This window comes from Ursus americanus, chromosome 5 (genome assembly GCF_024610735.1).
Source record: "Ursus americanus isolate L20-20 chromosome 5, mUrsAme1.1.p, whole genome shotgun sequence".
NCBI lineage: Eukaryota > Metazoa > Chordata > Mammalia > Carnivora > Ursidae > Ursus > Ursus americanus.
The window spans coordinates 36,458,387-36,471,337 of record NC_142131.1 but is presented as its reverse complement, the minus strand read 5'-3'; the positions used below and the strand labels follow the sequence as shown (position 1 = coordinate 36,471,337).

General features: G+C 47.4%; 1 protein-coding gene across 14 annotated transcripts in view; it reads left to right on the top strand.

The window, feature by feature from the left end:
• MAST4 (microtubule associated serine/threonine kinase family member 4) overlaps window positions 1-12,338 on the top strand; it is a 537,673-nt gene extending 525,335 nt beyond the window's left edge. For all 14 annotated transcript variants that reach the window (XM_087862106.1, XM_087862104.1, XM_045794229.2 and 11 more), the window contains 3 exons: window positions 5,403-5,539; window positions 7,548-7,729; window positions 8,091-12,338. In XM_087862106.1, the coding sequence (XP_087718232.1) occupies window positions 5,403-5,539; window positions 7,548-7,729; window positions 8,091-11,962 (4,191 nt within the window). In that variant the 3' untranslated portion in view covers window positions 11,963-12,338. The remainder of the gene's footprint in view (window positions 1-5,402; window positions 5,540-7,547; window positions 7,730-8,090) is intronic.
• Window positions 12,339-12,951: the final 613 nt, after the last annotated feature.

Here is a 12,951-nt window from a genome sequence, read left to right as displayed (position 1 = left end):
AAATTGTGTAAGCACACGCAGAGCGTATCGGGGAGCTCTGGCGCGCTCTGTCGCAGAGCCAAGCAGGGGATCCTGCCTCTGGTTCATAAAGGAAGCACTGGAGGGAGCAGGCAATGTAATGAAACAAAAAGGATACAAGGGATTTAATTATCTTCCCAGTGAACTGTGTAATCATGCAGCTTTCTTCCAAATTTGAACAGTGGTTCTTGCACAAAGTGTAAAGTGAGTGGTATCCACACTGGGCTCCCTCATGCCATTGCTCGTGGAACACCAGGGTAGTAGCTCTATTTTGTTGTTCTTGGAGGCCGTTGCCTTGATGTTTTCTGCTCATGAACTACTCCGTGAAATGTGATGGCACCCTTAGGAAAAGGCGGTGGCTGCTCTGTGTCTGTTGAGACATGCTTGTACAGGACTCATTTATCAGCTGGAATGTGAGCGCAGTAAGCATTTTCCACATTTAACATCTCCAACTTTGGGCTTATTTACCCTCACAACTTCCAAGCGAACCTACTGCGGAAGCACTAACTTCCGTCCACAGTCACTTCCCATCGTAGGTCTGCGGAATTACAGAACCACGTGCTTCCCAGTTCTGTTCCCCATTGGCTCTGTGACTCCCTTGAAGTGTGCTCCTTCACCTTTGCCTCCCCGCTCTCCTGCCGTGAGGAGTTAAATCACCTCCATTCGGCTTTCAGGTAGCTCTCTCAGAGAACTTTGTAAAAGCAAGGACATCTTTCTCCTCCCACTGCCGTGGTGGGTGAAGTCCATATAGATGCACATAGTAAGGTGCCCGGCTTTCCCTCTGTACTCCAGGAAACTCAGTTCAACCAGGTGGCTTTTTCAGGATAGCGTTAGTTTAAAGGGCCAGTGCATAAGAGAAGCCTTTCTTCATCAGCCCCTGCTTTGAAAATTTCTTTCCTATGAACTCTGGGGAACTTTTAGATATTAAAATGAAGTCCATCAATTAGCATCCTTGTTACCAACCTTTCCTATTCGCTGAGCCCTGAGAATGCGCAGAGCGTTGTGTTAGGTCCTGAAGGGTCATACAACAGGGGCCACACAAGAATAATAGGTAATAGAGAGTGATTTATACAGACGAACTGCTACAGTCCTTACACCCTGTGAAGGGGGTGCTGTAAATAACGGTGTGTCCCCACTTTACAGATGAGGAAATTAAAGCATGAGAAAGTTAGCAGAGCAGCCTGATTTTATCTGCTAAGAAGGCGCAGAAGAGGATTTGCACCGTCTAGCATCGGAGTCTGTACATCACATGAGTCTGCCGTAGTGCTCTATACCCGAAGTCCTCTGATGGCCAATAATGCAGTACCACATTCACATGGAAAAACAGTGGCAGTACCAGTCTGCAGTCAAAGGAACAGACTGTAAACCTGGCCCCAAGTCCGAAGGAGAGATGACTTAAACTAGGGTAGACAGGGAGGAAGAGTTGGGGGTTATGGGTGGAGAGTTAGTGCGTGCAAAGGGAGTGTGGGATGGTCTCAGCAGAACATAGAGGGTGTGTGCAAACAGAAGGGCAGGAAAGCTCAAAATGCTTGAGGTACATGAGTAAACTAGTGTGGCAGGAGCCTGGGTTTGTATATGGGATGGAGTGTGCAAGGTGGTTGGGGCTGGATTGTGGAGGATGTGAATCAGAGCAAAGAACCAGGCTTACAGAAAGCCCAACGTTCCCCATGTGCAGGATGCAGAGAAAGGAATGTAAGAATAGTCTACCTCAATAAGATATCCAGGGCCAACCGATAAATTAACGTGGAGCCAGACTGAGAGGAAGAGATTGGTTAGCCTGCTTTTGTATTGAGTTCAGCCAGCTTAAAGTAATTTCCCTCCCACCATGCACAATTACGCAAATGGTTTATAGTAAAAGTGAACAAATTGAACATTTAACAGTCTGCTGGCCCCATTTTTTGTTTTTTAAACAAGTACCACAGAATTTCTCTTAGAAGAGTTTACTCGTTCTTCAGAAGAATGTATTGAAGTTGAAAGGACCCAGTAAGACAAATTGCGCTGAGCTCAGACAGCCCTCCATGTAGCCAATGGATCCACCAGGTGGCAGCCTTTATGATTCCTACCTTATTATCGATAGTTATTTTTCCATTCATTTACCATTTTCGTTGTCATTATTGCTCCCATTGAAATATTTGCAGTCTGTATCTTCCGTGTCTGCAGTTCCTCTTTAGGGAAATTATCTCAGTGTATTTACCTAAGTCAAGCAAACTGTCCTCAGGAACAGCCATATAGAGAGACAAAAAAGAAAACCAGGTTTGGTTTTTACAGGGGAAGGAAACATTTGTACAGAGCTCAGTGATGTGCTCTGATTTAAAAACCCTGGCCATGACTATTTTCTACTGAGGTATGTTCATCATTTATGCTTATTTCTTAAAATGTTTATGCTGTTTTTCTATCTCTTCGTTTTCGTCTTGACAGTCTCATACTTGGATCATTCCCCATATTAATCCAGTGCCTGGTTCCCTCACCACCACTCGTCATGTAGAAGCCGTGTACTCTGCTGGGAGCGAGAGAGGTGGTGATCAGGGCATGCCCGTGCCCATGACTAGTGGGCACAGGGGATGAGGGGCAGGGAGCCAGGTGTGGGCTCTTCCACTGGGCTTTGTGACCTGGGGAAGAAGAAAACTCAGTGTCCCTGAATCTGTTTTCCTCCGTTTTAATGCAAGGATAACAATTCTTCCTCACCTTACCGGTTGTAAAAAAAATAAAACAGCCCTCCTGACTTGGTGGTGAAAATAAAGTAAGAGAATATATGTGAAAAACACTTAAACACTCAAAATGCTCTTTAAAGTGGCATTGTTAACCGCTTAGAGATAAAGATAGGGAAGGCAGTGGTGAATATGCTAGAAATGGTAGAATTGGAGTCAGGTTCAGTGACTCACGTGGTAGGACAGCCTCAGTGGTCACAATGGCTCTCTGTGTCCCGTCTATATATGATTATGGGAAAGGGTTGAAAGAACCACAATGAAAGATGAACTCCAGCCATCCTGGTTGCTCTTTTCATTTGCCTCAGGCATGCAGGACAAACTCAGATTTTAGCTGACCTCCCTCAATTTGTGAAGAGATGATCCCATTCTAAACAACCTCCACTGATAGGCCTTTCATACTTAGAAGCTGAATGTTCTGTTCAAACAGGAAATAGAATGTCAGTTTTTACCATCAGATAAAGGTTTATTCTAAAAGTTTTGGCATTTGCAATAGAACATATAGTTTATTCTTTCAGAATAATTTTTTCCTTTTGTTTCAGTTGAAATCCTATTTCCCTAAAATATTTTTTTACAATTAGGACATTAGGTATGGGAATACATGTCTTAAATATACAAAAAACTCTAAAAGTCAGTCATAAAATACTAAGACTTGCTGATTGTAAAGTGGATATAAGACGTGGACAGATCATCTCCTGAAGAGATAGAAATGACTAAAATAAATGAGACATCATCAAAGAACAAAGATTAAAACTTGATATAATTTATTTGTATAAAATTGGTGATTCGTTTAATGTTAATGCTCAGTTCTGACAAAACTGTGGTAAGAAAGGTATTTATGGGGGCACCTGGATGACCCAGTCAGTTAAGCATCTGAATCTTGGTTTTAGCTCAGGTCATGGAGTCCTAAGATCAACCCACCTGTTGACTTCCAAGCTCAGCATGGAGTCTGCTTAAGATTCTCTCTCTCTCTCTCTCTCCCCCTCTCCCTCTGCCCTTCCCCCCACTCTCTCACCTTTAATCTGTCTCTCAAATAAATCTTAAAAAAAACTCAAAAACGGTATTTATGTGCTGCCCACAAAAATACATATTGACATAAACTTTCTGGAAAATAGTGTATTTCCAGGTTTATGTACCAAGTTTAGAAAGATCCTTTGATTTGCTGCATTGACTCTAATTATGTAATCTAAGGAAAATGACAGAGATTAGGACAGTGATTTATAGATAAGGGTATTTTTGGCAACTCTTAAAAGAATTGAAAAATAGTAAACAGTAGCAGTATGGAAATTGTTAAGTTTTGATTCACCCATCTCGTGGAATATTATATATACAGCCAATAAAAATTATGTTCCTAATGAACATTCAATGATGCGGGGAAGGTTTTCCAAGTTATATAATATGAAATGGAAAAACAACATAAAGCTAAGTATTAGATTAAGATTAAAATTATTTACGAAGTATGTTCATAAACATTCATAATTTATACGTGCCTAAAAAAAGATCAAGAAATATACTGAAGTATTACCAGTGTTAGCTGAGTGATAGGTTTCTCAGTGATTTTTATTTTTACTTATACTTTACAATTACATCTTAAAATGTCATGTATTATTTCCCAAATTGGAGCAGGGGAGTAGATGTTAACATTAAAGCAGTCAATCCTCCTTGGTTTGGTCCCCTGCCCCACCATACTCAACTCCCTCATCGCTTAGTACCACGTAGAGCCGAATTGCTAGGTGTTTTCTAGGCATAGGCCTTTTAAAAGACCCTTCTTACACTTCTTGTCCTTTTAAGATAATCAGGGCCATCTGTGACTTTGAAAGGACATGTTTCTCCCCCGGTTATTAAGAAATTCAGGAAGAGGTCATTGATGCAGGAATGAAGGGGATTAGTCCTACTATCTGCCCTGGGCACCCCTCAGCCCAACTTCTAACTCCTGTCTACCCTCAGGGCCTGCCCAGCAAGCCCTGTCCCAGCACTGAGTGAAAGGCCCAGAAATCCACCAGGAGTTACCTCACCCTGTGTGACCTGGTTAAAGAGAGGCTGTTTTATACTCGCTAGCGTCAACTTTCCAGTTCTGCAAGCTGACAAGTTTTATGGTGACAGGAAAGGAATCTTTTAAAATAATTAAAAATAAAAGTCTCATTCAATTTTGCTAGTTTATGATTTCTAGGTCAAAGGAAAAATACAAAAAGGAGAAAAAAGAAAAATAAATCAACCAAGAACAGACAGCCCCTGGGCACATTTATACTTAATACATATGGATGAAGATAACTGTTATTTATAGAGTGCTTTCCACGTGTCACACGCAGTGCTGAAGGCTTTACTAACTCCTTCCCGTGGAATCGTCACATGAGCCCCTGTGAGATAGGTATGATTTCGCTGTTAGATAGTGCAGGTGTTCGAGGCACAGAGAGGAGAAGCAGCCTCTTGCGGTCACAGGACTTGGATTTGAACTCACATCTGTGGAGTCCAGAGCCTGCGTTCTTAAAGCAACCTATCTTTTTGCCTTCCACCCTTTGTGTTCTGTCAGGATGTCACTGCTTCAATTGTTGCTTAGAAATGGAAGGCTTCTGTACGTATATCTTTATGTGTCTTTATTTGTCTTTGAATCTCCTATCCCAGTTCTGATCTTGTTTCCTCCCAGAATTTCCTTTTAATACCACCCCACTTTTTTTATAGAGTGGAAATAAGGTGTCAATCACTACTACCCCATTTGAAAACACATCAATCAAAACGGGACCAGCCAGGAGAAACAGCTATAAGAGCCGGATGGTGAGGCGGAGCAAGAAATCTAAGAAGAAAGAAAGTCTAGAAAGGTTAGTTAAAGCAGTATTTTTGCGAGTTTGGTATATACCCATGTTGGAGGAAAGTTACTCCTTAATTTAAATACTTACATATGAAAAAGATCCATTGCTCTGTGAGAAATTTCATGCTTTGGTTCAAATATGTATACATTAAAGTTCACATTCTTAATAGCATTATTTTTCACAATGAAAAGATTTACATAGTTGTTACATCATAGAAGAATTCAGATTGCTTTTTTTTTCCTGTGTGAGTACCATGAAAAGCCCTTTGCTGTTTCTTAAGCCTCTAGACTTCATTTCAAATGAGTTGGATTTCAGGCAGTTTTTAGCATTAAATCTACATTTATTAATGTCCTTTACGTTATCTAAAAACATACAATTGCTATTTTTAAATGGCATATATTCAAAATAACTATATATTTAAAGCATCCAGATAAGCCCCAAAATAAAGGGGTTTTGATTTAGTGACTGAAGACCTAACTGGGTTACACATTTGCAATCTGAGAGGCACTGTGAGTCTTCCTGTGCTCTCTGCACACCCTGGCAAGATGTGTGTTATGTGTTTGCGGTGGGGACATTTCTCGCCAGACAACTGTCTGGATGGGCTCCCCGCATGATGCCTCAGCAGCACCCCTCCTTTGCCCACTTGGATCTAATGTGTCTGATTGTATTAAGAGGATTTTTGATGATAGAAATGTGGGGAAATAAGCAAATGAAAAAGGAATGCTTATTAACTCCAGGAAAGAGAAAAGCGTACAAGAAAGGAAATGGAGTCAGGCTTTGCATAGCCCAGCTGTGAACAATATTTATGATATAAAATAGAGGGGGGAAAGGCCAACCTTTTCTCGAACCGGAAGTTTTGGTTTAGCTCTAGAGGGAGGAATAGAAAAAGGGAAGTGTGTTTGGTCAGGAGGTGGAAGGGGGCTTGTGTAAGAGCTTCATCCTCATTTTCTGTGCTAGGAAATCAATAGATAGTTTCTAAAACTGAAAAACGAAAGCATAGTATAAAGAGATTACTTAGCAATATGCAGACAAACAGGAGAAGAAACAGCTAGAGTAGAAAGTGGTTTCTCAGGCAAGTGGGCCAAGGGCAGTAGCAGAGTTGCTGTTTTTCATTACGAACTGTATAAAATGATGTAATTGTTTAACCGAAGTACATTTATTTGCTTTGATTAGAATGAAACCCATGAGTTCTGAGATGTGTGCTTTATCAGATAAACGAGTGATTTTATATGTATATTTTAACATGTGTGCTTTATATTTGGATTGTGGTTGAAGTCATACAGAGCACACTGTTTCAAAGGGGCAACAGTGTTTAAACTTCTGCTTCAGTTCACTGCGGGTCGAGTGAGGCTTGCATGATGGCAAAGGTGAAAGAACTTTCTACAGCCACTTGCACTTCGAAGCCATCTAAAGCTTTTTTTTTTTCTTTTTACTTTAAGATATGCTTGTTGAGCACTAAATACACATTTGCTTCTGCTGCACCATAGTGTCTGGTGCCCCGCTGATAGGATAAGCTTCAGTTCCCCTTTCTCGCTTTTTCTGTTAATGTACAGCCTACATTGTCATTAAGAATTTTCCAGAGCCCACAGTGGAATAAGCACAGCAACAGCCCCTCCTAGATAAAGTCTCTGCCCAACGTATCACCACTGAAGAATTCTATATCCAAGATAATGGTTTTACTTCCAGAGTTTCACTTTGTATTACCTCTTAATTACATTGTGTCATTGTATCTGAGAAGCTTTCAGGTAAAGAACACCCTCCTTGTAAACCTGACAAATAAACAAATGGCTATGTATTTCATGTATTTCATATTTTCCTATTTTCTCAGCCCTTACTAAAGTATTTGGAATTGAGAGAGTGTCCCTTGTGTGCTATCAAAGACTCTTCCTAAGTCATAAGAAAGTTTTTAATTTGAAAGTGGGAACCTACGGTGGTGTGAACTGACTACACGGGTATTGGGAGACAGGGGTGGCCCCAAATGTACAATCTAATCGGTTTTCTCTTGTTGTCACTCTAGGAGAAGATCCCTTTTCAAAAAACTCGCCAAGCAGCCTTCTCCTTTGCTCCACACCAGCCGTAGTTTCTCCTGCTTGAATCGGTCCCTGTCATCAGGGGAGAGCCTCCCGGGTTCCCCCACTCACAGCTTGTCTCCCCGGTCCCCCACGCCCAGCTATCGCTCCACCCCCGACTTCCCATCCGGTGAGTGAGTCTCCTGGCCCACACGGCAAGGGAGAGTTGAGAGGAGGTCAGAATCACTGTCTGAGCTCTGGAGGGATGCGAGGCTTATTCGAGCTTAATGAAAGAAGGTTGAGAATGTAGATGGTAGCGAACAGGATTTATAGGGCTGTCATGAGATGTGGCCATTTAGACTATTAAGGCAGGAAATACTGGGTTGAACCCTGATGTGGGAAAGATTTATCCAAAGAGCGTGTATTAATGAGAGTTAAATGCTAAGACAATTTGCTGACCTTTATCTGATCTGATCTAAAAGAGTTTGGGTTGGAAGCATGGAAAAAGGGAGGGAGGCTGTTGCTCACGGCTTTCTGTTTTCTGCCCACAGGTACTAATTCCTCTCAGAGCAGCTCCCCAAGCTCTAGTGCCCCCAATTCCCCAGCAGGGTCAGGACACATCCGGCCCAGCACCCTCCATGGCCTGGCCCCCAAACTCAGCGGACAGCGCTACCGGTCCGGAAGGCGGAAGTCGGCTGGCAGCATCCCACTCTCCCCACTGGCCCGGACCCCCTCTCCAACGCCACAGCCCACCTCCCCCCAGCGGTCACCATCCCCTCTGTTGGGACATTCACTTGGCAATTCCAAGATCACTCAAGCCTTTCCCAGCAAAATGCACTCACCTCCCACCATTGTCAGACATATCGTGAGGCCCAAGAGTGCAGAGCCCCCGAGGTCCCCGCTGCTCAAGCGTGTGCAGTCAGAGGAGAAGCTCTCCCCCTCCTATGGCAGTGACAAAAAGCACCTGTGTTCCCGCAAGCACAGCCTGGAGGTGACCCAGGAGGAAGTGCAGCGGGAACAGCCTCAACGGGAAGTGACCTTGCAGAGCCTGGAGGAAAATGTGTGTGACGCGCCTTCTCTCAGCCGAGCCAGGCCTGTGGAGCAGGGCTGCCTGAAGCGCCCTGTCTCCCGAAAGTTGGGAAGACAGGAGTCTGTGGACGAGCTGGACCGAGAGAAGCTCAAGGCCAAGGTGGTAGTGAAGAAACCAGATGGCTTCCCAGAGAAACAGGAACCCCACCAGAAATCCCATGGACTTGGTAGTGATTTAGAAAACCTCTCGACTTATAGGCTAGAAGAGAGAGAGAAGAAAATATACCCAAAGGCTTTGGAAAGGTCAAATCATTTTGAAAACAAAGGGGCCTTGCAGGAGACCCAGTCCCTGGGCAGTCTACTGAAAGGGGCTCTTCACAAGCAGGTCAGCATTAGGGCCAGCGAGGGGGTGACCTCAGAGGGGGCAGCGACGGGCCATGTCCTGGCACCCGGGGACCACAGCCAGGGCATCAGTGACTTCAAGCGCACCTCTGTTCCCAGCACCCTCCAGGACACTCTCTGTCACTCCACGGACAGGTCCAGCTCCGTGAAGGGTGAGAACCTGGAGAAGGCCCCCCAGGCCAAGGAGTGTCTCCGATGTGAGAAGTTAGACAGCAAACTGGCCAACATCGATTACCTCCGAAAGAAAATGTCACTTGAAGACAAAGACGACAGCCTGTGCCCTGTGCTCAAACCCAAGATGACCTCTAGTGCCCATGAAAGCTTGCCCGGGAACCCAGTTCGTGCCATCGGTGGACAGCAGGAGGCCCTGCCGGCCTCTGAGAGCCGAGCGTTCGTCAACAGTGCCCACCCGGCTCAGATCAGTTCTGTTTCTTTTGTCCCTCTGAAGGCCCTAGCCAGCCGGGTGGATGCTGGCGTGGAGAAGCCGGGCTTGGTTGCTCCTGAGTCACCTGTCCGGAAAAGCCCCTCTGAGTATAAGCTGGAAGGTAGGTCTGTGTCCTGCCTGAAGCCAATTGAGGGCACTTTGGATATTGCTCTCCTGTCTGGACCTCAGGCCTCCAAGACAGAGCTGCCTTCCCCGGAGCCCACACAGAGCCCCAGCCCAGCCAGTGATGTGGGGCCCTCCGTGCCGCCAGCTCTCCCCAGCAGCGGGGGCATGAGGGGTGACACGGCGGGTCAGAGGGAGCCTTCCCCTGCTGGCTTCAGGATGACTAAGTCCTACCTGCTAGAGTCTCGGTTCCCGCCTTCCAGCCGGGGTCTCCAGAATTCACCAGCCACTCCCTTGCCTGACCCAGAGGTAAAGCGGGACAGGAAAGCTTCCCATGCTGCCAGGAGCCCAATGACAGTCATGGAAAGTGATCCCCAGCAGAGAGAGGGGGGCCCCAGCAAACACCAAGACCACAGCCCCGACACTAAACTCCTCCCGTTCCTGGGGCAGAACCCCCACAGTGCTGACCCATCCAGGTCACGCAGCCTGCTGCCTCCTGAAGGTACCCCCTCAAGAGAGAAGCTGAGTGGGAGGGAATCCTCCGAAAGGGCCCCTTCTGCAGCCAGAAGCGAGCGGTCTGCTATGAGGGCTAACTCCCGCAGAGACCCCTCCGTGGAGTTGTGTCCCCCAGAAGCTGCTAAAACCAGTGATAATTCCAGAAATCTCCCCTCTGGGGGGAGGCCCCGCCCAGATTTCCACACACAGCCCCACCCCATGGAGAAAGCATGGGGGCCTTGTGGGAAAACAAGCCACAGAGATGGCCGAGTGGAGGTGAGGCCGCTGGCAAGAGAGGACTCTTCTTTCCCGTCAGCAGGGACATCTGAGAGGGAGCTGGGCAGAGGAAGAGGTGGCATGGAACCCCAGCCGGAAGCCCCTCCTGCCCGGTGGTCACTGCAGCCACCCAGCACTGAGAATGGGAAAGGAGACCAGCTCTCTGGTTTCCCATCTTTTCAGAAAGACAGTCCCAAGGAGCTGGAAAGGAAAGAACAGCTTCTACAGAAGCATGTCAGCAGTAGCTCTCAGCCCGCACCAGTCACCAAAGAACTGCCCAGCCCGGCCGCTAGGCCGCACTGCAGCTCACCGAGCCATTCCTCAGGCAGAGAGCCAGCAGGCAAGCCCTGTGCTGCAGAGTCCAGCCTGGGCCTTCAGGGCCCTCCCAAGCCGACTGCAGCGCACAGTGAAAGCAGCAGCCACAAGCCCAGGCCTGGCCCTGACCCGAGCCCTCCAAAGTCTAAGCACCCAGACAGGGCCCTTTCCTCCCAGAAGCCGAGCGGTGGGCCTGCAGCCAGCAGAGAGCCTGGTGCTCAGCCCCCTGTGGGCCCCAGCCGAGAGGAGAAGGGTGGCAGCAAGGGTGTGTTAGATGCGTTCCCTGCCCTCCCAGGCTCCCAGAACACGGCCAATGATGCGATGAGCCAGGGAGGAGGTGGACCCTCAGTTCCGCTGCACACCGAAGGGGCTCTTCTAGACACCAAGATGAAACCTGCCAGTGCTGGGCGTCCCCCAGAGGTGCTGGAGAAGCCCACGCATCTGCCATGGCAAGGACACTCAGGAGCTGATGAGTCGGTAGACCAGAAACCCGCCACTGTCAGTGAAAAGCAAAACCTTTCTCCAAAGCACCCCAAACCATCCACTGTGAAGGATTGCCCAGCTCTGTGCAAACAGACAGAGAAGAGTCCAAGTTCGCAGGCCACCGCCACCCCAGACAGGAAGTCTGAGGGCAAGAAATGCACTGAAGCACTTTATGTTGCAGCAGACAGCGGGAAGCTTGAGGCCAGCCTTTCCCTGGCACCGGGCGAGGCCAGGCCGAAAGGCCCAGAGAGGCCGGCAGCTGCCGTGGGGAAGGGCTTGCCAGAGGCCAAAGGGAAAGGGCTGAGTCCCCAGAAGCCACTGACTGAGGCAGGCAAGCCCAGTGGCATGAAACAGTCACCCTCGGCCACTGGGCAGAGCTCTTTGCGATCCACTGCCCTCCCGGAAAAGTCTCTGAGCTCCTCCTCCAGCTTTCCTGAAGCCAGACCCGGGGCACGAGAGGCCACTGCGAGTGGCAGTGACTCGTCTTCCGCCAAGGCCAGCGGGGCTGCGGCGAAGGCCCTGCCTGGAGGTGATGGCAGAACCCACATGACCAAGAGTGACTCTATGCCATCCTTTCGGAGCCCCACCGTCACTCTGGAATTGCAGCACCCCGGCCCAAGTGTGGCGGGGGGCGCTGGCCACCGGGACAGAGCCATGTCAGTAACTGCTACCATAGGAGAAACCAAAGGGAAAGAGCCTGTCCCAGCCCCGCCCTCTCAGACTAGGAAACAGAATGCGGGCAGAGAAGTCACCAAGGTGTCCCCAGCTCCAAACCCTGACCGGCCCATCGCCCTTTCTTCTGAGAAGGACTTTGTGGTCCGGCAGAGGCGGGGGAAAGAGAGTCTGCGTAGCAGCCCTCACAAAAAGGCCTCATAATGGGGCAGGCCCCAGGCCGGACTGGGGAGACCCGACCTGAATGTGTACCTGAGTCTTGACTACCTTTCGAAACCAGCACTGTGTGGGAACGCCCGCCGGGCAGAGCCTGGAGCCTCACTGCGGACGGGGAGAGGGAGAGAAAGTCGGAAAGAAAGAGGGGACCTTCTTCCAATTGCCTTCCCGATTGTTACCGGTAAAACTGTTACCAGATAGTGTTTATACAAACAACAACAACAACAACAAAAACCTTTACAGTTGAGGGTTGTTGAGGAAAAAGATTTTCTCTGTAAATACCTAGCAATGTGTTTGGTTTGGGATGTAGAGTCGGTACCTTGCTGCTGATTGCGTTGTTTACCACAGCTTTTTTTTTTTTTTTCCAGGTAAGATGTTTGCTTTACCACTTATCATAACGTAGTAACGAAGCAAAATGGTTAAAATTGGGTGTATGGAGAAGTGTAGCTACACTCCTATCTGTGTATATCCACATCCACCCACATGTTTTGGTCTGTGGTTTAAGAGAATATTTCAAGGCTACATTTTTCTAAGTTAAAACATTCTAAGTAGAGTTAAAGAAGAAAGAAAGTCCTAGATACAGTAGATCGTGAGTTTTTGTGTGTATTTTTCAAGAGAGATCTTGGTAGTACTGTATCTGGCTACCTGTGTTTGCAGATCTGAAAGCAAGAACTACTCTAATCACTGCATTTGGAACCTTCCCCCATTAGGAATGGCCGGGACCGAGGGAGCTAACCATTTTCACTTCACAGCCATCCCAGTGGACATTCTGATCCTGGGCCCAACTGTCTGAAAGGCCAGTTGTCCTTGTCTATGGGTGTGTGTGGGGGGGGGGGGTCTTCACCCTCGCTGTAGCGGGGGCTATAAACACACGTCAGCTTTATTTCTCTTACCTTCCTTTCCTTTCATGCTCTTAACCTCAGGCCTTTATGCTCTGAGTCACTAGTCCAAGCAGCACACGTTTTGTAGTAGTTTTG